Source organism: Halichondria panicea, chromosome 15, assembly GCF_963675165.1.
Source record: "Halichondria panicea chromosome 15, odHalPani1.1, whole genome shotgun sequence".
Lineage (NCBI taxonomy): Eukaryota > Metazoa > Porifera > Demospongiae > Suberitida > Halichondriidae > Halichondria > Halichondria panicea.
The window spans coordinates 24,516-47,033 of record NC_087391.1 but is presented as its reverse complement, the minus strand read 5'-3'; the positions used below and the strand labels follow the sequence as shown (position 1 = coordinate 47,033).

Here is a 22,518-nt window from a genome sequence, read left to right as displayed (position 1 = left end):
GCAAACAGGATACTATAAACTATAAAGTTGCTCTAGCTTAGAAGCCTGGCAAGTTATTGCATATAGTGCTGAGAATGAGATTCCTTGTGGTGTGTATGAGCTGCCTGTGTGTATGGCTGGGGAAGGTGAGTGGTATAATAGTCAGTAGCTGCAGTTGAGAGTCCCAATGCTTGCAGCTCAGTGTACTGGTGTCAGCAGACTATGTGGTACAAGTGGAGATGCTCTCCTACATTCATCCATCCAACACACGCTCTGATGGTCAATGTTGTGATCCAGACAATGGTTTACCATGTAGCAGATCAAGCGAGCGCTGTGAAACCTTCTTTATCTACTGCCTGATGCCACGTGCCAGTACTGCTGTAGTGTGTCCCAATACTGCTCCCGGATTTCTTGCAATCAGTCCCAGGACTGCTCAAAATGGGGCAACCGTTGATTTCTCACAACCTACTGTACTAGGACTTCCTAATCCATTAAATCTGACTGGACTAACAACATCCTGGGAGGTAATGATTGCTGTGTTAGTACACTTCAGTTTACATACCATCTCTTGTTATTGCAGGGAGCTCATCAGCTTTACATTCAAGTGGGTGATTTTGATGACTATCTTCCACCATCAGTAATTTTTGATAGTATTGCAAGGTATCGATTTGATCTGAGTCTCTCAGTGGGAATGACAACCACAGGGTCATCAAGTACTGGGCCTTCCATCTCTGTTAGTATTACTGTGTTATGTGCTCCATTCTACTCTGGAAACAGTTGTGATATATTGAATCATTGTGAGTCCAATGCTGTCACATGCAGTGACAGAGGAACGTGTGTGAATGGATTTAATAGTTCCACTTGCAACTGTGACCCTCCCTACGCTGGTGCAAACTGTGAGAGTCAGAACTTTTGCTTCAACAGAAATTGCAATGACAGAGGAACGTGTAATAATGACGTTGATTCCTACTCTTGTGTCTGTGAGGCTGGCTACACTGGTGCTGATTGTGAGGTGGATATTGATGAGTGCTTGCTAATGGAGAGGGTGTGCAGTGACCATGGTAACTGCTCTCAAGGAATAGCCACCTTCACCTGCTCATGTGATCCTGGCTACACTGGACAGAGATGTGAGACTGACATTGATGATTGTGTGATCCTAAACTGCAGTGGACAAGGAAACTGTACTGACAGAGTTAACGGCTTTGATTGTGATTGTTTCCCTGGTTACACTGATACCATTTGCCAGACTGACATTGATGAATGTGATGGAATAAACTGCAGTGGAAATGGTGGTTGTGTTGACATGGTGAACATGTTCCTGTGTGACTGTGAACCTGGCTACACTGGTGCTGATTGTGAGACTAACATTGATGATTGTGAGAATAGGAACTGCAGTGGAAATGGTGTGTGTGTGGATGGTGTCAACTCCTTCAGTTGTGAGTGTGTGTCTGGCTTCACTGGAGAGATGTGCACACAAGGTAAACACTGACTTGCTATGACAACAATGTATACACCTCCTGTTGCTTATCTTAGTTTCATTGTGAATGCTGTTAAGTATTTCATCATGTTTGCTTTCTATACTAGAGGCTAGATCAGATGGTGCAACAGCTGCTATAGCTGGTGGTGTGGTGGGGGGACTAGTGGGCGTTGTACTGGTTGCTGTCATAGCTGTTCTCATAGTGATTATCCTCAAAAATAAGAAGTCATCACAATACGGTAGGTCTATCTCTCAGTGTGTGTGTGTGTGTACTGTGATGCTCTCCCTGCAGTTAGTGGAGGAGGAACAGACATACCATGTCAGAACAACGTGGTGTATGGTGTGTGTGAGATGAACACAGCTCAACCTCAAACCAACACCCTCCCTACTGCCACACCCACCTCCAACGACATACCATGTCAGAACAACGTGGTGTACGGTGTGTGTGAGATGGCTCAACCCAACACCCTCACTACTGCCCCATCCCCCTCCTCTGAGTCTCTACAAGAGTATGACTACCCACTGTGTAATGTGTCGGAGCCCCTCCCCCCGAGTGTGGATGAGAGTGTGGATGAGAAACTCATGATTAGTGTGAATGTTAGCTATGCCACCATTGGTGAGCGTGAGGATGGACTGAGACACACTAGTGGTATCTATGATGATGTCAGCATGAGGCAATGACTTTATTATTATGTGCTATATTATTACTGTTTGCCCGTATTCACAATTGCTGTAGATCTAGCTATAATTTTACCTATAGGTTGGTCGCTTAAAGTTTGAGTGGTGTGGTCATGTAGCTAGCTACGGGTGATTACCAATGGAATGTGTCTTCTATAAGAAAGGCTACAGGTCATGCATGGAAGAACATCCTGTATATTTTGTTTTCCTTCCTTTGTGAGGTTTCCAAGCACTTACACATAGTGTTGATGGAATGCAGTACTAGCCGAGTCATCAATATCTCTCATCTAGCTGTTAACATATCAAACAATATACTAGCTATTGATGCTCACAAAACATCTAGTAATACAGTACTGCATGCTGAGATCTGCTGAGAATGAGACTCCTTGTGGTGTGTATGAGCTGCCTGTGTGTATGGCTGGGGAAGGTGAGTGGTATAATAGTCAGTAGCTGCAGTTGAGAGTCCCAATGCTTGCAGCTCAGTGTGCTGGTGTTTGCAGACTATGTGGTACAAGTGGAGATGCTCTCCTATAGTCATCCATCCAACACACGCTCTGTTGATCGATGTTGTGATTCTGAACCAGGCAATGGACCATGTAGTGGAGGGGAGCGTTGTGACACCTTTTTTATCTACTGCCTGATGCCACGTGCCAGTACTGCTGTAGTGTGTCCCAATACTGCTCCCGGATTTTTTGCAATCAGTCCCAGGACTGCTCAAAATGGGGCAACCATTGATTTCTCAGAACCTACTGTACTAGGACTCCCTAATCCATTCAATCTGACTGGACTAACAACATCCTGGGAGGTAGTGATTATTGTGTTAGTACACTTCCATTTACATACCATCTCTTGTTTATTGCAGGGAGCTCATCAGCTTTACATACAAGTGAATGATTTTGATGGCTATCCACCATTAACTTTTGATAACATAGCAATGTATCGACTTGATCCGAGTCTCTCAGTGGGATTGCCAACCACACTACCTACCTCACCAAGTGCCAGTCCTTCCATCTCTGTTAGTCTTACTGTGTTATGTGCTCCATTCTACTCTGGAAGCAGTTGTGAGATATTCAATCATTGTGAGTCCAATGCTGTCACATGCAGTGACAGAGGAACGTGTGTGAATGGATTTACTAGTTCCACTTGCGACTGTGACCCTCGCTACGCTGGTGCAAACTGTGAGAGTCAAAACTTTTGCTTCAACAGAAATTGCAATGACAGAGGAACATGTAATAATGGCGTTGATTCCTACACCTGTGTCTGTGAGGCTGGCTACACTGGTGCTGATTGTGAGGGTGATATTGATGAGTGCTTGCTAATGGAGAGTGTGTGCAGTGGCCATGGTAACTGCTCTCATGGAATAGCCACCTTCACCTGCTCATGTGATCCTGGCTACACTGGACAGAGATGTGAGACTGACATTGATGATTGTGTGATCCTAAACTGCAGTGGACAAGGAAACTGTACTGACAGAGTTAACGGCTTTGATTGTGATTGTTTCCCTGGTTACACTGACACCATTTGCCAGACTGACATTGATGAATGTGATGGTATAAACTGCAGTGGAAATGGTGGTTGTGTTGACATGGTGAACATGTTCCTGTGTGACTGTGAACCTGGCTACACTGGTGCTGATTGTGAGACTGACATTGATGATTGTGAGAATAGGAACTGCAGTGGAAATGGTGTGTGTGTGGATGGTGTCAACTCCTTCAGTTGTGAGTGTGTGTCTGGCTTCACTGGAGAGATGTGCAGCATCACTGCAGGTATTGTAAATAATAAAAAATTTAATTATGTACTCTGTATAGCTCCTGCAGCGTTGGGTAGTGCTCTAATAGGAGGAGTGGTGGGGGGTCTCCTAGTGATGCTGATACTCGTGCTCCTGTTAGTGGTGGTGGTGGTGTGTGTGTGGAGGAGAGCTCATGATCAGGGGAAGACCAGTCAAGACACTCACTCGCAAGGTAAGCTGTTTGTGTACCTAACATGGAAGTAGCTACACACAATGTTGACCTAGTTACCTGCTGTGGTTTACTTTGCAACAAGATCTGAGTACTGACACATGTTTCAGTAGCTCATAAAAGGATTTACTATAATTACGGTGTTGTTCTCCACAGGAGACACCATTTCCTATATCCCTGGAGACAACCCAGTGTATGGGATTACTGAGAACAGGACTAATAGAACAAATAGCATCACTTCAGAAACTGCAGAGTTTGACAACCCCATATATGGCAGCCAGGGATCACTCAATGATGCAGAACTGATCAATCCAATTTATGGAGATGCAGATTTTGAGGACGTACTTTATACTGCAGTATCAGACTATGTGACTCCAGTAGCACCTGTGTATGACTATGTGCAGAATAGTGTTCAGAACAAACTCAGTGTTGTACATTCTTGATTTGTGTACTATTATTGCATTCCATTCACAAGCCCCTCCCCCTTTGGATTTTTACCACATTCAGTGACAACAAGCCCCTCCCCCTTATGTACACCCACGCACAGTGTACTTTGACTGCTTAGCTAGCTAGAGAAGCTATAGAGGTACGTGTGTGTGTGTGTGATGGGTCTGCTATTGCAGGGATCACTTCTTCTCCTACTGATGGTAAGCTCAGTGTGTATAACAGGATGGTGTGTGATGCTTGTAGCTGCAGCTGTGTGTGCATGGAGACTATGATATCATTGTGAGGATCTACAACTACACCAACCCTACCAACACTGGTCAAAGACGTGGTCCCAGCAACTGCTGTGATGGTAGTCGCCAAGCTGGTGTGTGCAGTACTACTAATCGAAGATGTGACAACATATTCACATTCTGTGTGAAGACACTGGATGACTCAGCTGATGGAACCAGCTCTTGCATGAGTGATCTGATGACCTCACAGATCAACAGGGATGATGCTCCCATTGACTTCACTGGGTCCACCTGGCTGGGATTAGACAACCCCCTCAGGCTGACTGGCATCACCACAGCATGGCAGGTATGACAATCAACATTGTATGAAACTTTTAAATTAGCTAATTTGAATAGTGTCCATTTCTTAATCCTCCTATACTCTCTCATCACTGCAGGGTGCTCAGGTCTACATAGAAGTCCATGATAACGATGGTACTTTTCCCATTCAACTGGTTGATCGCTGGAGAGAGCATCCCAACATTACTGCTGGTGCTGCCCTTAGCCCACCATTCAACTACCCTGGAATACATGGCTATGGTAACCTCAACATGAGCTTCAGAGTGGAGTGTGGCCAGTATTACTATGGAGTGTTGTGTGAGACTCTCGATGAATGTCTGTCAGAGCCTATAGACTGTAACCAAGGCAGCTGTGTGGACGGTGAGGGATCAGGAACCTGTGCTTGTAACCATGGATACACTGGACAGTTTTGTGAGACAGAGATTGACGAGTGTGCTGATGTAGACTGCAGTGGGAGTGGTGTGTGTGTGGATGGTCCCGGTAGCTTCCTCTGTAACTGTACTCCAGGCTATACTGGAGAGCTTTGTGAGACAGAGATCAATGAATGTGAAGGTTTGAACATTAACTGCAACGAGAATGAACAGTGTATGGATGAGTTGAACTCTTACTCCTGTGTCTGTGAACCTGGCTACACTGGTGCTGATTGTGAGACTGACATTGATGATTGTGAGAATAGGAACTGCAGTGGAAATGGTGTGTGTGTGGATGGTGTCAACTCCTTCAGTTGTGAGTGTGTGTCTGGCTTCACTGGAGGGATGTGCACACAAGGTAAACACTTCCTTATCATTCCAACCAGTGGGGGAAATATGCGTAATTAGATTCATTGAATCCCTAATGCTATATATATATATTTCCTACTACAGAGGCTAGATCAGATGGTGCAACAGCTGCTATAGCTGGTGGTGTGGTGGGGGGACTAGTGGGCATTGTACTGACTGCAGTGCTAGTGGTGGTCATTGTCATATTCATTATCCTCAAGAACAAGCAAGATTCATCTAAATACAACTGTAGGTCTATCTCTCAGTGTGTGTGTGTACTGTACAATAACTTGCTCTCCCTGCAGTTGGTGGAGGAGGAACAGTTGATAATGACAATAATATGGACAACCCAGTGTACGGTGTGTGTGAGACCAAGCCTCAACCCAACACCCTCCCTACTGGCCCACCCTCCTCCTCGCTACAAGAGCATGAGTTTGACAACCCTCTGTACGATATGTCAGAGCCCCTCCCCCCGGTGTATGAGAGTGTGGATGAGAGACTCACGAGTAGTAGCTATGCAACCATTGCTGAGCGTGAGGATGGACTGGGACACACTAGTGATATCTATGATGATGTCAACATGAGGCAATGACTTTAACTGTACACATTTCTTTTTATTTGGTAAGTTTTATTTTGTATTCACTTAATTACTGCTTCTATGAGGTAATCAATGGCCTCTGGATATTAATTGTTAGGTACATATTTACTGTACGCCCAATTAATGAAGTTAGTTACAAGTGGGTGTTTGTTATGACTTTGTGTTGCTCTAATAAGGAGTAGCTTGGGCAGGACTGTGCAGGCTCTTCCTGTGTTGTAATGCTTCACTGGTATAAGTGCAGGCATGGAGCACACATCAATAGATAGCTAGTCTATAGCTGTAGTTTGCAAGACTGGTCAACACTGAGATGATGTGTTTCAAGCTACTGCCATTTCTCTGCATGGTGAGTTGCTAGCTAGAGTCCATGTAATGCAGCTAGTGAGGGTGACCTCCATCCCTCCTCCCAGGTGTGTGCTGTGGTGGGTGACTATGAGCTGAGGGTCAGGGTACACTCTTATCTGAATGCAGACAGTAGATGTGCCACTTGTACTCGTTCCCTCGTCAACCCCATATATGGTTGCTGTGACAACCAGACCAACACTGGAGTGTGCAGCGGAGATGAGCTGTGTGATACTTTCTTCATATACTGTCTGAGGTCATTGGGAGAGATGGGAATACGATGTCCAGTTAATAATGTCACAGCGTTCTTTAGTCGCAATACTGACATGTTACTGGATATTGGGGACACTGTACTAGGGAGTGAGAACCCATTCTTATACTCTGGACCTATCTGGACGGTAAGAATATGCAGCAGGTACAATCAACTTTAACTACTAGAACAATTCCAATTATGAGAGCAAGCATGCGATTACTATTTCAACTATGTACAATACTTTTTCTACAGGGTTTTCAGTTTTACCTGATGGCTAAAGACAGTGGTATGCCAGATGGAGTGGGAGTTGGTAGTAAAGATATTGATTCCTTTGCTATTGATCTAAACATTGATGGTGGTCAGAGGCTAGAGCCACAAGTGTTCCAAGGAAGGTTTGGGATTGCTGAGATTGAGCTGAGCTTTGATTTGATCTGTACGGACAGTTACAGCCTCCCTAACTGCATGTCATGTGACCCCGGGACCTCTGACCTTTGCACTCAGAGAGGGACAGGTAAACATCCTACCCTATCTCCCTTTTCCCCCCATGCATGCACTAATACTATAAGTGTAATGTTGTACAATAGTTTGATTATTGGTCCCCACTTCTCCCACTGTAGCCCCTCCCACAGCTCTCATAGCCCCTCCCACACTCCACACGCCCACACACCCTCCACCTAGTGACGGTGCTGTGGTGGGAGGTATACTAGGAGCTATCACTATTGTCGCTCTGATTGCCATAGCAACCGTGGCTCTAATCGTAGCCTATAAGATACTGACGAGGAGATTAACAGATTACGGTGAGATATGATATGTGCTGTGTATATGGAGATTGGCTTCCTCAAAGAAAAGACAATTACCTCGGTGTTCAAAATGGACCTATAGCTGTTTTGATAGCTAACAGTGTTCCTAACACCGTGTAGTAGTCAAGGGTATGGGTATGAGGGTACAGTAGAACCTCGATTATCCGGCCCTCCATTATCCGGAACCTCGATTATCCGGCTAAGCAGTTTTCTTGTTATCAGATCAGAAAATGGGCGTGTCCCTCAAACGCGCATGCGCGTTGCAGCTGTTACCATGGAGACATGCCTGCTTATCTTCTGCGCATGCGCAGACAACCATGTGGCACTGCTGTTTATCAATAAAGTGGGTGGATCAAGGCGTGGTTTATCTATTCGATTATCCGGCATATTCACTTATCCGGCCTGCTTCTGGAACCAAGGTGTCCGGATAATCGAGGTTCTACTGGCAATACTTTGAACAATCATTGACAATAAATGATGATAATTATTGACAATAAAATTGAGCAATCATTGACAATAATGATGATAATTATTGACAATAATTCCAACAATTATTGACAAACATGACGATAGTTATTGACAATGATCGGATAATCATTGACAATAGGTAACCCAAGTATTGACAATCACATTACATCATTGTCAACATATTTCGCCATTGACAATATTTTTCACTATTGAATAATGAAACAAATGGAGCGCCATAGTTTTTGCAGATTTAATTTTGCATCCTGCGTGCATGCGAAAATTCGTGTAATGTTTGCGGTACATGCTTCAAAAACTTAATAATTGTGTCTGCTCAATTTTTTGAGCACCACGACTCTTGTTTCCTCCAGATCTAGAAGGTACCGTCAAGTTCCTGGGACCCCCCACACCTGTTGCCCCCCTGACCCTGAGACCCCCCACCATTGTTACCCCCCTCGGAGATAACCCAGTGTATGCTGCCACTGAGACACGACCTAATGGAATCATCTCTGTTGCTATTGCTATGGACGTTGCTATAGACGATGAGAGAGAGTTTGACAACCCGCTGTATGGTGATAATGGCGTTGATGGACTAATGAACAAGGGGGCGGGAACACTCACTGACTCTGATTATAGCACACCATACACACAGTACACTATGAGCACATCCCTGCCAAACCAATAGCATAGCATAATTATTACTCATTACTTCATTCTGTTTTTTGTTTACTTATTAGCTTTGTGGTTAAATGTACTGGCCCCGCCCACATGTAATTATTGCTAGGAATGTTGTGCAAAGATAGCAGCCGGGGCTGAAGCTAGCCAGCCAGGTCGAGGAATGCATGCCTAATGTGAGATTGTACAGAGTTGGCACTGACACTAGAGCTTGATTGGCAACCCTTGTTTGGAGGTGTGTATCTAGCTAGCTGATAGCTATAACGTTTGTTTGGAGAGCAACTATTAAATAAAGAATATCACTCAGTGTTGGTATTAATCTAAATAGTGTTTATCTACATTTAAGTTTCATAACTATAGGTAGATATCATAATAGCAGGACAGTCTACTTTCATTCACTGTGAATTGCTACGTACAGTTCAGAACAATGGACGGCTATCTAGTGTTGCTCAAGTCCCTCCTCTGCCTCTCTCTACTCAGCTGTAAGGTGAGTAGCTACCACCACCACTGACTAACTGACTGACTGTGTGTGTGTGTACTGGTGTGCTCTCTCTTAGGATGGAGTGAGAGGAGATTTTGTATTGACAGTGAATTTCATTAACTACACCAACCCAACCGGACTGTGTGCTGAATGTGCTGCTCCACTGAGTGATGTAGCAAGTGCTGACCAGCTAGCAGCAGTGTGCTGTGATGATCTACCACTCAGAAACACCAACTGTGACAACACAGGAGAGGGGAGATGTGACACGAGGTTCCGTTGGACCATCAGACCATTCGCTGCATTACTAGAGACAAGACCTGTCACTGTAGAGAATGCCATTAACCCTCCATACTTCTTCACCAACTGTCCAATCTCACCCAGCTCTGTTTGCCCATTCCCCCAAGTGAGCACAACATTCCCCCAAGGCCCACTAGGGTTCCTGGGTGTAGCAGCCAACCCTCTGCCAGTGGTGTCAAGCACAGTGTGGACAGTGAGTTACTTAGTCATTGAGGGATAATAATGATTGCTATTGTTATTTCTTCAGGGACAAACACAGTTCTTCATAGAAGCCGTGGACAGTGGACTCCCTAACATAATAGACAGTCTGTTGATTAACCTGGACAACCTCCAACTTGGAGCAGACTTCACAGAGGAGGTGACGTTCACTGGATACCATGACGTATCTCACATGACCGTGAGTTTCAGAGTCGAGTGCTCTCCTGGTTTCTGTGGACCTAATTGTACCACCATGAATGATACCAGTCTTCAAATAGCAGAGTGTCACACTAACGGAACTATAGTGTGTGTGCCTGGGTGGGACCCACACAAAAACTGTTCAGAATGTCTGAATGGGAGAGATTCCGAAACAAATTGCACCACTTGTCTATCTGATTTTAGTGGTAACCCATGCGTAAGAGGTAAGACCTAGCTTCTTGTTCTTTTGATTACTTCGACTTTGGGTGGTGATTGTTTTTATCTCCCTGTAGAGACCAGTTCACCTGCTCCAGCCGGAGGGGCTATAGCTGGTGGAGTGATGGGAGTGTTGATAGCTGCTCTGATTGTGGGTTTCATCATTGGAGTGGTGGTCTGTGTTGTGCATCGACAACAGAAGTCTGTCACAAGATCATTAGCTGGTAAATACGTGTGTCCATGTTTGGTTAGACCACTTCCCTCGCTTGTGGTAGTGTGTGTCTGCTACCATATGGCTTCCCTAGCCGTGGTTGGAAGGAATGTGTTATGATAATTATTAATTGTCGCTCCACCCACACACACACACACACACACACACCCACACACACCCACACACACACACACACACACACAGTGAACCCTAGGTATGAGAGTATGGATGCCATCAATGAACAGCCTCTCAAGACCAACACTGTTGGGTCTACTCAAGAGCACGACTTCGACAACCCTCTGTATGACACCAGGAAGGGGGACAATGATTACTCATCGCCATGGGATACGAGGGCGAATGGATCGACTGAACCAGTGATGGTCAGCTCAACTAACTCCACCCACGCAGTCGTGATGAGGGTCAACTCAAATGAGCATAAGATGAAGAGCGCTACCCAGCAAGTTGAGCATGCTACTATTGACCCCCAGAGAGTGGAGTATGCTACCATTGACCCTCTCCCTCAGAGGAGACACAGCTATGAGAACACTAAGATAGCATCATCATCATCAAGCCATGACTATGCTGAGCCCCCCAATGCATTACCCCCCACAGTGTTGCAGCCAGTGTACGACACCCCAGAGCTACCCCCCACACACACCTACGAGTATGCTGAAGTGGTAACCTCACAGAAGCCACTGACAGAGAGTGATGGTGGAAGAGCTTTTGACAACACTGGAGAGCATGGGTTGTATCGCAGCAGTAGCCCGATACATCTGCCCCCTGATGCTCAACTTCATTATGACCTGGGGCAATAAGCTCCTGCATGAACTTCACGTGCATGATGGGATTTTATCTTATTTGTTTACTTTTATAATAATGATATTCATGTGATGATAATTATGTGACAAAAGGAACAAAAACAAAAATTTGTATTTTCCCGCGGCTTGTAAAAGAGGGGCATCAATTCAATATTATAGATATGACCTTTGTACCTAGCTGCTTCATGAGACAAGACTATTAACTATGTCCTTGCAGAGGCTGCTACGAGTTAGAGCTCCAACAAGACAGTTCCTGAGATCAAGTGTTGGACCCTCTAGGCTGCGTTGGTCCAGTGGAGTGAGCTACCCCCTGCAGCTGGCCTCAGTGACCCCGCAACATGCAGCCTTGTATAAGGAGAGTCTAGTGAACCCCGCGAGGTTCTGGGGGGACCTAGCCAGGAGCAAGCTGCACTGGATGGAGGACTTCACTCAAACGATGGACTGTGACATGAGTGGGGATCGGTTAAAGTGGTTTCTAGGGGGAAAGATCAACGTGTCAGGTGAGGCGAGCGTAGCGTCATGTCATGGTATTATCCCAACCCAATATTGTGTGTGTGTTCACTTGTGAAGGAATAATTATTGTGCAGTGTAATTGCGTGTGTATGGGTTCTGGGTTAAATAGATGCATTATTGAATACTTGCCAGCTGAGCATTGCAAGGTCTACCAGCCCCTCCCCCTCTCTGGCTCTGGCTCTGGTTCTGGCTCTGGCTCTGGCTTGTACAGCAACTGTTGCCAACTAGCTATGTGTATTGTGGTCATGCTTGTGCGTACACACACACACACACACACACACTTGCAGTGAACCTGTTGGATCGTCATGTTGAGACTGACCCCACCAAGGTGGCTCTGATATGGGAGAGAGATGAACCAGAAGATCACCAGATCATCACATACCAGTGAGAGGCTGATAGCAGCCATTGATTTCATTTTTTGGTCTTCACTCAATCCCCTCCCAGGGAGTTGCTTGATGAGACGTGTCGCCTTGGCAACCTCCTCAAGAGGGACGGAGTGAGGAAGGGAGATAGAGTAGCTATCTATATGCCCGTGTCCCCTGTTGCCGTGGCAGCCATGCTAGCCTGTGCTAGGATAGGAGCAGTGCACAAGTAAGCCACTCCTCATACCCCCCACACCGTGTGTGTGAATATTGTACCCCCCACAGTGTGGTGTTTGCTGGGTTCAGTGCAGAGTCCCTGAGAGCGAGGATTATTGATGGTGAGTGTTGTTTCTGGTTTGGCAGAATATCGTATAGCTAGAAATTTCTGCGGCCCAAAAATTCTGCGAATAGCTGTGAAAAGATCTTCTGCGGATAATATTTCTGCGAATTGAACTTTAAGTGTTAAAGTAGGCGTGGTTAATAAGCATTTGAGGATAGTATTTCTGCGTTTACTTCATTTGCAGAATTTTCCGAAAATTTGGGCCGCAGAAATTTCTAGCTATACGATATGTGATTGCCTTTACTCTTAGTTTATACATTTAATTACAAAAATTACTGCCGTACACACACGCCCACACACACACACACACGCCCACACACACACACACACACACACACACACACACACACACACAGGTGGTGTGAGTGTGGTGATGACGGCTGATGAGGGTGTGAGAGGTGGGCGGGGGATTCCCCTCAAGAGTGTGGTGGATGATGCTGTGGAGGGGGTGGAGTCTGTGAGACGAGTGTTTGTGGCTACACGGACGGGATCAAAGGTCAACATGGACCCTGTTAGAGACGTCCCATTGGAACAGGTACACTAATCCTCCTGGTAGTGTAGACCTGCACTTTGAACTCTGTTAATATCTCCACTCAGGCTATGTCCAGTGAGTCAAGAGTGTGTCCTCCTGAGGCTCTGGACAGTGAGGACAGTCTGTTCATGCTCTACACCTCTGGTAGTACTGGTCGTCCTAAGGGACTGGTACACACTCAGGCTGGGTATCTGCTCTATGCAGCACTCACTCAACAGGTGACAGCATGTACAACGCCTCAGCATTACTAGAGTTGGCTGTGTAACTAGAGTTCTGGTGAAGGATTTTCTGAAAGCTCTAATCCTCCCCCCTACCACTAATGTACAGTATGCGTTTGACTACCATCCTGAGAGAGGAGATGTGTTTGCATGTGTGGCAGACATTGGCTGGATCACTGGTCACTCCTATGTGGTGTATGGTCCACTGTGTAATGGAGGGACCACTGTACTCTTTGAGAGTGTTCCTACTTACCCCAACCCAGGTAACCAGTGTATGCAGCTATTGACCCCATGCAGTGTAACTGACTCACAGGTCGATACTGGGAGATGGTGGAGAGGTTAAAGGTCACTCATTTCTACACCGCCCCCACAGCTATTCGTATGCTTCTCAAGTTTGGAGATTCTTGGGTATCAAAATACGATCGCTCCAGCCTCCGCACACTGGGCTGTGGTGAGTGTGTTATACCCCCCACAGTGGGGGAGCCCCTGTAATTACTACCCCCACCTCCATAATGATTACCCCCCACAGTGGGGGAGCCCCTGAATGACGAGGCGTGGCTATGGTATAACAACGTGGTGGGTGAGGATCGCTGCACTGTGGTGGATACATGGTGGCAGACAGGTAGGAGCTCACCTCTAGTAATAGCCGCCCTCCCATCCTCACCCTCCCTCAGAAACTGGTGGGATCATGATATCTCCTAGACCATCTCCCGATGACTCCACCCCTAAACCAGGGTTACCTATGACGCCATTCTTTGGTATTGAGCCAGCTCTTGTCAGCCCTGAAACAGTGAGTCTCACTAACAGAGCTATGTCCTATTGACTGTCTGTCTATACAGTTCATTAGCTATTGGGAATGTGTAACATCTGAGACATGCTGATTTTACCAACATTTGATCGAGGCCTTTTGTGTATATCTCCGACAGGGGCGTGTACTGGAGGGTCCCAATGTGTCGGGTCATCTCTGCATACAGAGACCATGGCCTGGAATGGCTCGCACAATACATGGTGATCATGACAAGTTCATCAACACTTACTATCGTCCCTACCCCGGTCTCTACTTCAGTGGAGATGGTGCCAGACGTGATGCTGAGGGACACTATCAGATCACTGGGAGAGTGGATGATGTCATCAATGTCAAGGGTCACAGGATAGGCACTGCTGAGCTGGAGAGCTGTGTTGTGAGTCATGTCCTTATAGTTGTGGCTAATTGCTTACAAGAAAGAGTGCTGCACTGGTTATAATCACAGTGACGATTGCCTAACGATGTGGAAACATAACTTGATACTATATTTACGTAATTACAGGACCAGAACGAGAGTATTGCAGAGACAGCTGTAGTGGGCTATCCTCATGACACATTCGGAGAAGGTAACTATGGTAACCATAGAATGACATTAGGTCGCCACTTCACTTAAAATCTCTGTAACTGATCAAAAAGACCTATCAAGTGATGTTCAACTACACCCCACCCCCTCTGTTTAATCAATATCTTTCAGCTGCCATAACTTGAATTCTGTGGATCCAATATCAACTATTTTATGATTTTCTGAGAAAGAGACCTTTCAAATGGTGTCATCAAAGTTCATATTTGAGAGATAAAATATTTACCGATTTGGCCGTACCATGGATTATAATAGCCCATGGTCCGAGGCCGAAAAATGAAGGCCCGGACGAAATTTTGGATTGAAACACATCATTTGAAAGGTATTTTTCTAAGCTTTCAGAAAATCATGAAATTTTTGACATTGGATCAACTGTACTGAAGTTATGGCTGTTGAAAGATGTTCAACTACACCCCCCCCCCCCTCCGTTTAATTAATCAATCTCTTTCAGCTGCCATAACTTGAATTCTGTGGATCCAAAGTAAAAAATTTTAGGATTTTCTGAAAGCTTGGAAAAATACATTTTAAATGGTGTCATTAAGTTCATATTTGAGAGATTGCCAATTTGGCCATACCATGGATTATAGCCCATGGATAGCCCGTGGTCCGAGGCCGAAAAATGAAAAATCATGGCCCGAACAAACTTTTGGATTGAAACACATCATTTGAAAAGTCTCTTTCTAAGCTTTCAGAAAATCATAAAATTAACGTTATAGGACCAACGGAACTAAAGTTATGGCCTTCCCTCCCCGCAGCTATCTATGCCTTCATGGTTCCCATGGAAGGTGTGGCGGTGGATGAAGAAGAGCTAGTGGCTGACATTCAGGCAAGCATTCGGAAGAAGATTGGCAGCTTTGCTGTCCCCCAGAGATATCTCGTGAGTGACAGTGTGCAATACACACAATGCTGTACTACAGTCAGACTGTGACTCTGTGTTGTTGTACGAATGATAATTATTCCCACTCAGTTATCCAAACTCTCCACCCCACACACACCCACCCACATACACCCCCACACACACACCCACACACACACACACACACTCCCCCTCACAGATTGTACCAGGGCTTCCTAAGACACGCTCGGGGAAGATAATGCGGCGTATCCTCAAGAAGATCTCAGCTGATCAACCGGAGGAGCTTGGTGACACCTCCACTCTGGCTGACCCTGCTGTGGTGCAACTCATACTAACCAAACACTCAGACAAATATGTCAGCTAGCTATAATTATTAGATATATGCTTTTGTTAGAATTCATTATTTTCATGTTGTCTGTGTTTAGTTGCTTGCCCTGTGTAAAGTTGAAAATTAGAGTCAATTTCACAATAAAAATTAATGGTATGGACCACAGTTGAATGAATAAACACAAGTGCAGTCTAAGAGCACGAAACATGATTGCTAGCTAGCTAAGTGTACATGCATGCAGGATGGTGATATATGAGGAGAGTTCAGAGTGCTAGCTATAATATGACATTGTTCATTCTAGTATCCCGTCCATCTGTGAATGTAGCTGCTGAGTTTGCTGCCAGCTGCCCCCAATGCAGGGGGTCCCACTGCCGACCCTGGGAGGCCATCACCCACATCACCTGCATCATGTGATACTCATAGTGGGCACTTGTGGTCAGTGTAGTCACCTTGGATGCTATCCTGGACAAACTTGACCTCTTGGGGGCTGAGTTGCAGCAGCTTAGTGATGACAGGCACCAATCCTTCCCTCTCCTTCATATCTTGAGTGTGCAGGAACTGTATGTGTGGGTGTGTGTGTGGGCGTGATTAGTGTGTGTGTGGGCGTTACATGATAGTCATACCTCCAACACCACATTCTTGAGGTACTCCATATTAGCCACTCCCTCTCTCTCTTGATTCCTCTCCAGTCTGTGCGGTATAATAACATCACATGTCACACACCATCACATGTCACACACACCTCCTAATCTCCTCCTTGAGTAGCTTGGCTTGTTCACTCAGTCGCACTGAACTGGCTTCACTTTCTCTGAGTAGCTCTGTGACATGGTCTATCTTGACCCCTGATGATTGCAGCCTCTTATGTAATGCTAGCTCAGTGTCTGACAGTCGCTCTGTTAGTGAACCACCTCCTGTGTCTGAGAGGAGTCGCTCCAGACTAGCACTAGAGTCCTCACGAGATAGCTGTGTATGGGGGGTCATGTGTGTGGAGGGGGTCGTGTGTGCGGGGGGTCATGTGTGTGTGGGGGGGGGTAACGGGACTTACAGGTGTTGATGGATAGCTTGATTCTAGTTCAGAGCGATCCATTCCCTGGGATAATAAAGAAGCAATATAAACACACACAGGACACATTGTCCACTCACCACTCCCGAGGTCCTTGATTCACTGGGTAGTGCCCCGGGCTTTACCTCGAGACTAAGCCCCTTCTTGACCACACCCCTTGCTTCTTGACTACTAGCTCTAATGAACACTTTATTATCCCCTTCTTCTTGTAATCTACTCAACTGAGAATGTGTCGAGTGGAGCTCCTCACGCAAACCAAGCACAACCTGCACACACACACCATTAGTATAACCTCCACACACCACACACACCACACAAATACACACACACGCCCACCATTAGTAAACCACACCCACCTTCTTATGTTCCTGTTGCAATCCTGTGATCTGATTGGTGAATGCTGTTGTCAGTTCCTCTATCTCGTGGCGTAGTTGTTCTACCAGTCCTCTTTGCTCCACACTCTCACGATTGTATGCAGACTCTACTTCTCTAACACGAAGAGTTAGTCGCTCCCTTGTAGTCTGTGCCTCCTGGAGTAGGGAGTCATGGCGACCAGTCAAGGTGTCATGCTCAGAGAGGAGCTCATCATGATCAGATAGTACCACTGAGAGTTGAGACCTGACGCGTGTGTGTGGGCGTGTGTGTGTGTGTGTGGAGTGTGGGTGTGTGAGTGGGTAGTGCTCTGTACATGGATAATGCATTGCTCTTACTTTGTGTTCTGTAGTGATGCCTTTAGGTTGGTTATCTCGTCCTCGTAGCTCTTCCTGTGTGGAGGGGTTAGGGTTCGTTATCACATGACCTATATCATAGACTTACTTAATCTCTGGGTTGATGTCCACCTGCTCAGCTGCTGTGGACCTTTGCTTCAGTACACTATGCACACGTACCTGTACACACAAAGGCACATAGGCATATTGTCACCAACACACACACACTGCATGTACACATTGTAGCAACTATTGTACACAGCATGGAATGCAAGGCCACATAGTCCGCATACCCTTCTGATTGAACAGCCCTCCCCGTTACCTTGTAGCTGTCATACTCGCCCTGCACCAGCATGAGGGAGGCCTGTGATGAGGAGAGTTGACTCTGAAGACCTGCTGTCTTTAGCTCCAATCCTCGCACTGTTTGTTGGAGTGCCTCCATTGATGACTGTGATGCTAGCTGCTCAGAGTGGAGCCTGGCACTCAACTCACTCAGCTCAACCTATAGCACAGGGAATATCTGTACAATGCACAAACACGTATATACAGTAGCTATTAATTACTAGATTATCATTATATTTAGTGTAATTATTCGGCCACTTCTGATTCCACAAAATTAGCACAGCTCTGAGAAAAGCAAACAAATCCCCTAAAAGGGTCAAGTTGAGTCGTCGCCTGGTTTCTGTGAAACTTAGTTTCACAATCCACTGTACAGTGCTGCACTTGGGGAGTACAGTTCTTACTGTACCTTGTACTCTTCTGATTGGCCCCGCCCACTCTCCAGTTGTGCAGTGAGTTGGTCGACTTGTTCTCCAAGCTCCACCTCTTTCCTCCGTCCCTCCACCAGCTCCTTCTTGTTCCTTACTAGCAAAGCCTTCAGTTTACTCACTGTCTCCACTTCAGCACCACGTTGGGCACCCGTACACTCTGTGTGGGTGTGTGGTGTGTGGAGATATAGCTAGTATATGCTAATAATCTCACACCTAGTTCTTTCTTGAGCTGTTCTATTTTGTCCAGGTGGGTGTGGATTTCCTTCTGAGTAGACTCAAGCTCCGCCCTTTTGCTTGCCACTTCCTCCTCCAGTGACCTTATTGACCTCTGATAGTCTTGGAGTTCAAGGTTCATGAGAGTGGATGATTGAGCTCCTTTCTGAGCAGTGGACAACTTGTCCCTTGTCTCAGAATGACTGAGCTGTTCCCTCTCTAGCTCATCACGCACTGAGGCTACGGAGGACTGGAGCTGTGTGGGGGTGTGGGGTGTGTGGGGGTGTGGCTACACTGCACACGATTCTACAGTACTACTTAATTACAGTGGATTGCAGTGCACTTGCAGAGAATTGCTTAACAGCAAAACCACAATAATATTTTATTACATGTAGATAGCCTAAAACCCTAAACCTGTATCTATCTCTGGGAGTGTGGCTTAGTGGTTAGGGTGGTGGCTTCGTAGATCATATGATAGATAAGGCGTGGGTTCGATTCCTTCTTGGGGACTTTTCTTCATTTCTTTACAAATCAATAAGTAATTTCCCTAACTTTTGGCATACTCTAATCAAGTTGACCCAACTTTCCCTTTTTGGTAGATTAGGTTCTGTCTTTTTTTCTTCTCAGATATGTACTAGAATTTGTAGAATCAGAAGTGACCGAAATAACTATGCTAAATATAATTTCCCCTTTCAGTTTTGGCCCTGATTAATGATTATTATTCATATCTAACAATCTAAATTGTGGTTTTGTTGCACTACAATCCACTGTAATCGATAAAGAAGCAACTGGCCTAACACAGTGTCAGGCAGTACCTCACCTTCTCAATAGTGTGCTGCTGAGTGTTTGAGTGTGAGTGGGCGGTGGCTAGGTCTGCTTGAGTACTAGCTAGCTCAGATGCTGCCACTTCCCTCCCCTCCTCCATGGTGGTCACTCTCACACAGAGCTCATCTCTTATGCTCACTAGCTCCTCTATCCTTGTGTCCCTGCTAGTCAGTGAGGAGATCAACTCCTGAGGGGGGGGGGTACATGTACTCTGACTGACAAGGTAGCACATGTACATACCTGTACTTGTCCTTCCATCACTTGACTGTTAGTCTGTGCTTCACTTAGTCGGACTGCCAGCTGATCTTTCTCAGCCGTCACTGTCTCCATGGCAACCCGAAGCCCCTCCCCCTCCTCCCTCAGAGCGACCTCGCTACTACTAGAATCCTGCAACACACACACACACACACACATGTTTACAACCACCCCCACACACAACCACACCACCACCCACCACTTTCTCTTTGAGTTGCTTCTTCAGTTTAAGTATAAATGCCTTGAGTTTCTTAGTCTCCTCTCTGTGCGTCTCATGTTCACTCATCATATCACTCTTTGCTTCCTCCAGTTGACCTCTGACCTCTGCCAGTTGTTCCTCTAGATTAACAATCAGTTTTGATTCTTTGTCAGTTTGAGCAGATTCTAATTTCGACATTGTTTCACTTAATTGATATTTAGATTGTTGATTGTCATTCTCTAAGTCTTGGTATCGTGACTCCAATTCCTCAAGTCTGGTATTGGAATCAGACAACTGCTGTGTTAGGGCCACATTCCTATTCTTCAATCCATCACACTCATCATTCAGCTGACATTGCTCTTTCTCCAGGGTAGATATTCGGGCAGTTTTCTCACTGAGCAAACCCTCCATTCTCTCCACTTGTAATGCATGTTGCTCTGAGCTAATGTCCTCAGATGGTGTCGTCGTCTCCTTCTTTGCTTCCTCCAGCTCCGCTCTCAATTGCACAAGTTGTGAAGAGAGTTCATTCTTATCTTGAGAGAATTGTTCATTCATTTCATCACGGCTTCTCTTTAGCTCAGTAATGGCCGACTCTTGACTCTGGACTTTCTCACAGAAGGCCTTTAGTTTAGAGTTAGCCTCTGTCAGCATTTGTACCTCATCATTAAGCTCCTGGAGGGGATATCTAGTAGGTACATGCATATTACTAGAATATTTTGGTGAAAAACCTTTGCGAATGAGCCAAATCAGCAGAAAATTTGACCTTTAGTAATCTAACTATTGCGTTCTAGCAAGGATCGTGTCTATTTACCAGTTTAGGTTTTCTGCTTCGAATTGATTAACCCTCGCAAAGTTCGTATAATTATGTTTGATGCTCGCAAAACATTCTAGTAATACGGTACAATGTATGTAATCACCTGTTTCTCTTGTTTTAGGGACTTCCCCTGCTGCACTGCCATGTCCCTCTCACTCCTCACTATCTGTAGCTCCTCCAGGAGGCTGTCAGTGGGTGTGGTCTCACACTCGCGTGACAGCTCTGTGGGGAGATACCATGACTGTACACACAGTCTCACTATACACACCTTCACACTTGACCTTGGACTTGTGCAGTAGTTGAGATTGTTTCTTGATGTACTTGATCAGATCTTCTCTGGATAGAGCCTCCAACTATAGTGTGGGTGTGTTGTGTTGTGAGGGTGTGTAGTTAGTGTGTGTAGTGTGGGTGTGTAGTGAGGGTGTGTAGTTAGTGTGTGTAGTGAGGGTGTGTAGTTAGTGTGTGTAGTGTGGGTGTGTAGTGAAGGTGTGTAGTTAGTGTGTGTAGTGTGGGTGTGTAGTTAGTGTGTGTAGTGTGGGTGTGTAGTGAAGGTGTGTAGTTAGTGTGTGTAGTGAGTGTGTGTAGTTAGTGTGTGTAGTGAGGGTGTGTAGTGAAGGTGTGTAGTTAGTGTGTGTAGTGAGGGTGTGTAGTTAGTGTGTGTAGTGAGGGTGTGTAGTTAGTGTGTGTAGTGTGGGTGTGTAGTGAAGGTGTGTAGTTAGTGTGTGTAGTGTGGGTGTGTAGTGAAGGTGTGTAGTTAGTGTGTGTAGTGAGGGTGTGTAGTTAGTGTGTGTAGTGTGGGTGTGTAGTGAAGGTGTGTAGTTAGTGTGTGTAGTGAGTGTGTGTAGTTAGTGTGTGTAGTGAGGGTGTGTAGTGAAGGTGTGTAGTTAGTGTGTGTAGTGTGGGTGTGTAGTGAAGGTGTGTAGTTAGTGTGTGTAGTGAGGGTGTGTAGTTAGTGTGTGTAGTGTGGGTGTGTAGTGAAGGTGTGTAGTTAGTGTGTGTAGTGAGGGTGTGTAGTTAGTGTGTGTAGTGAGTGTGTTTAGTGAGGGTGGTATAACGCTTACACTGGATTTTCCCTTGCTTGGAGTCCCCTTAGCTGGTGTGGAGGTGGCCATTGGTTTGTTGGGAGTAGCCTCATTGGTGGGAGGGGTCTTCACGAGAGGGGGGCTGCTCTTCTCTTGCTGTGGTGTCTTCCTAGTAGGTGTGTCCTCCCATTGGCTCCACGAGGTATTGAAATCATTGCCCTCATTATGACCAACAGTCTCCCCCTCAGAGGACTGGGCCTGTGTGTGTGTGTGTGTGTACAGTCATGATGGAGCTGTATCAACGCTACCTTGTGTCCTGATATCTCCTGTGGCTCAGTTCTAGGCACTGGTTGTGTAGTGGGCTCCTCCTCAGCTCTAGGCTGTGTGTTGGGAGCTGGGGTGGACTGCTTCTCAAAGTCAGTAGAATCAAAACTCTTTGAAATCTCTGATCCAATAGAGTCATAGGCAGTCTTCAAGGAAGAGAATAAGTCCATACCTCTGCTATTTCCACACACACACGGCTGGCTAGAATCAAGACAGAGACATTCTGAAGCTTTCTGGCATTTGACTTTCAACCACACCCCCTCTTTTCCTTAGAGGGGCGTGGCTAGACATTGACATCACTGCATTGACATGTGTACTCTCCACAAATTGATTAATCACGTGCAGAAGGAGGAGTCTGTGTTTAATCAAGGCCGGAA

General features: G+C 45.8%; 5 protein-coding genes across 9 annotated transcripts; 4 read left to right on the top strand and 1 right to left on the bottom strand.

Annotated features, from left to right (window-relative positions):
- The first annotated feature begins 7 nt into the window (after positions 1-7).
- Positions 8-6,588, top strand: LOC135349235 (uncharacterized). The gene is made up of 13 exons (XM_064547744.1): positions 8-125; positions 177-503; positions 560-1,457; positions 1,564-1,695; positions 1,749-2,134; positions 2,613-2,939; positions 2,997-3,900; positions 3,943-4,095; positions 4,249-4,529; positions 4,783-5,115; positions 5,207-5,876; positions 5,972-6,115; positions 6,172-6,588. The coding sequence occupies exons 1-13, from the start codon at positions 75-77 to the stop codon at positions 6,456-6,458; spliced, it is 4,893 nt and encodes a 1,630-aa protein (XP_064403814.1). The 5' UTR covers positions 8-74; the 3' UTR covers positions 6,459-6,588.
- Positions 6,589-6,668: 80 nt separating this feature from the next.
- On the top strand, positions 6,669-9,090 carry LOC135348431 (uncharacterized). 3 transcript variants are annotated; one of them, XM_064546648.1, is made up of 6 exons: positions 6,669-6,807; positions 6,872-7,201; positions 7,309-7,567; positions 7,674-7,853; positions 8,693-8,744; positions 8,778-9,090. In XM_064546648.1, exons 1-6 carry the CDS (start codon positions 6,772-6,774, stop codon positions 9,004-9,006), a joined length of 1,086 nt encoding a protein of 361 aa, XP_064402718.1. In that variant the 5' UTR covers positions 6,669-6,771; the 3' UTR covers positions 9,007-9,090. The 3 variants fall into 3 exon arrangements, with proteins under 3 accessions (XP_064402718.1, XP_064402717.1, XP_064402716.1); XM_064546647.1 differs by having other exon boundaries at positions 7,686-7,853; positions 8,693-9,090; XM_064546646.1 differs by having other exon boundaries at positions 8,693-9,090.
- LOC135348429 (uncharacterized) lies at positions 9,090-11,523 on the top strand. Of its 2 annotated transcripts, none has more exons than XM_064546642.1 (6): positions 9,090-9,231; positions 9,415-9,483; positions 9,554-9,967; positions 10,022-10,394; positions 10,464-10,610; positions 10,802-11,523. In XM_064546642.1, exons 2-6 carry the CDS (start codon positions 9,424-9,426, stop codon positions 11,410-11,412), a joined length of 1,605 nt encoding a protein of 534 aa, XP_064402712.1. In that variant the 5' UTR covers positions 9,090-9,231; positions 9,415-9,423; the 3' UTR covers positions 11,413-11,523. The 2 variants fall into 2 exon arrangements, with proteins under 2 accessions (XP_064402712.1, XP_064402714.1); XM_064546644.1 differs by having other exon boundaries at positions 9,105-9,231; positions 9,357-9,483.
- Positions 11,524-11,566: 43 nt separating this feature from the next.
- On the top strand, positions 11,567-16,109 carry LOC135348426 (acetyl-coenzyme A synthetase 2-like, mitochondrial). The gene is made up of 14 exons (XM_064546635.1): positions 11,567-11,915; positions 12,216-12,312; positions 12,373-12,519; positions 12,576-12,628; positions 12,987-13,165; positions 13,228-13,380; positions 13,490-13,643; positions 13,694-13,831; positions 13,910-14,002; positions 14,055-14,170; positions 14,307-14,561; positions 14,688-14,751; positions 15,521-15,642; positions 15,821-16,109. Exons 1-14 carry the CDS (start codon positions 11,621-11,623, stop codon positions 15,983-15,985), a joined length of 2,031 nt encoding a protein of 676 aa, XP_064402705.1. The 5' UTR covers positions 11,567-11,620; the 3' UTR covers positions 15,986-16,109.
- On the bottom strand, positions 16,061-22,401 carry LOC135348424 (GRIP and coiled-coil domain-containing protein 2-like). 2 transcript variants are annotated; one of them, XM_064546632.1, is made up of 19 exons: positions 22,126-22,401; positions 21,857-22,075; positions 21,064-21,148; positions 20,899-21,017; positions 19,982-20,653; positions 19,768-19,914; positions 19,523-19,714; positions 18,703-18,958; positions 18,468-18,646; positions 18,042-18,221; positions 17,829-17,899; positions 17,723-17,776; positions 17,369-17,630; positions 17,093-17,278; positions 16,995-17,039; positions 16,692-16,912; positions 16,573-16,639; positions 16,399-16,507; positions 16,061-16,350 (listed from the first exon to the last, which is right to left on the bottom strand). In XM_064546632.1, the coding sequence occupies exons 1-19, from the start codon at positions 22,309-22,311 to the stop codon at positions 16,247-16,249; spliced, it is 3,354 nt and encodes a 1,117-aa protein (XP_064402702.1). In that variant the 5' UTR covers positions 22,312-22,401; the 3' UTR covers positions 16,061-16,246. The 2 variants fall into 2 exon arrangements, with proteins under 2 accessions (XP_064402702.1, XP_064402703.1); XM_064546633.1 differs by lacking the exons at positions 21,064-21,148; positions 21,857-22,075; positions 22,126-22,401 and having other exon boundaries at positions 19,982-20,666; positions 20,899-21,010.
- Between the last annotated feature and the right edge of the window lie 117 nt (positions 22,402-22,518).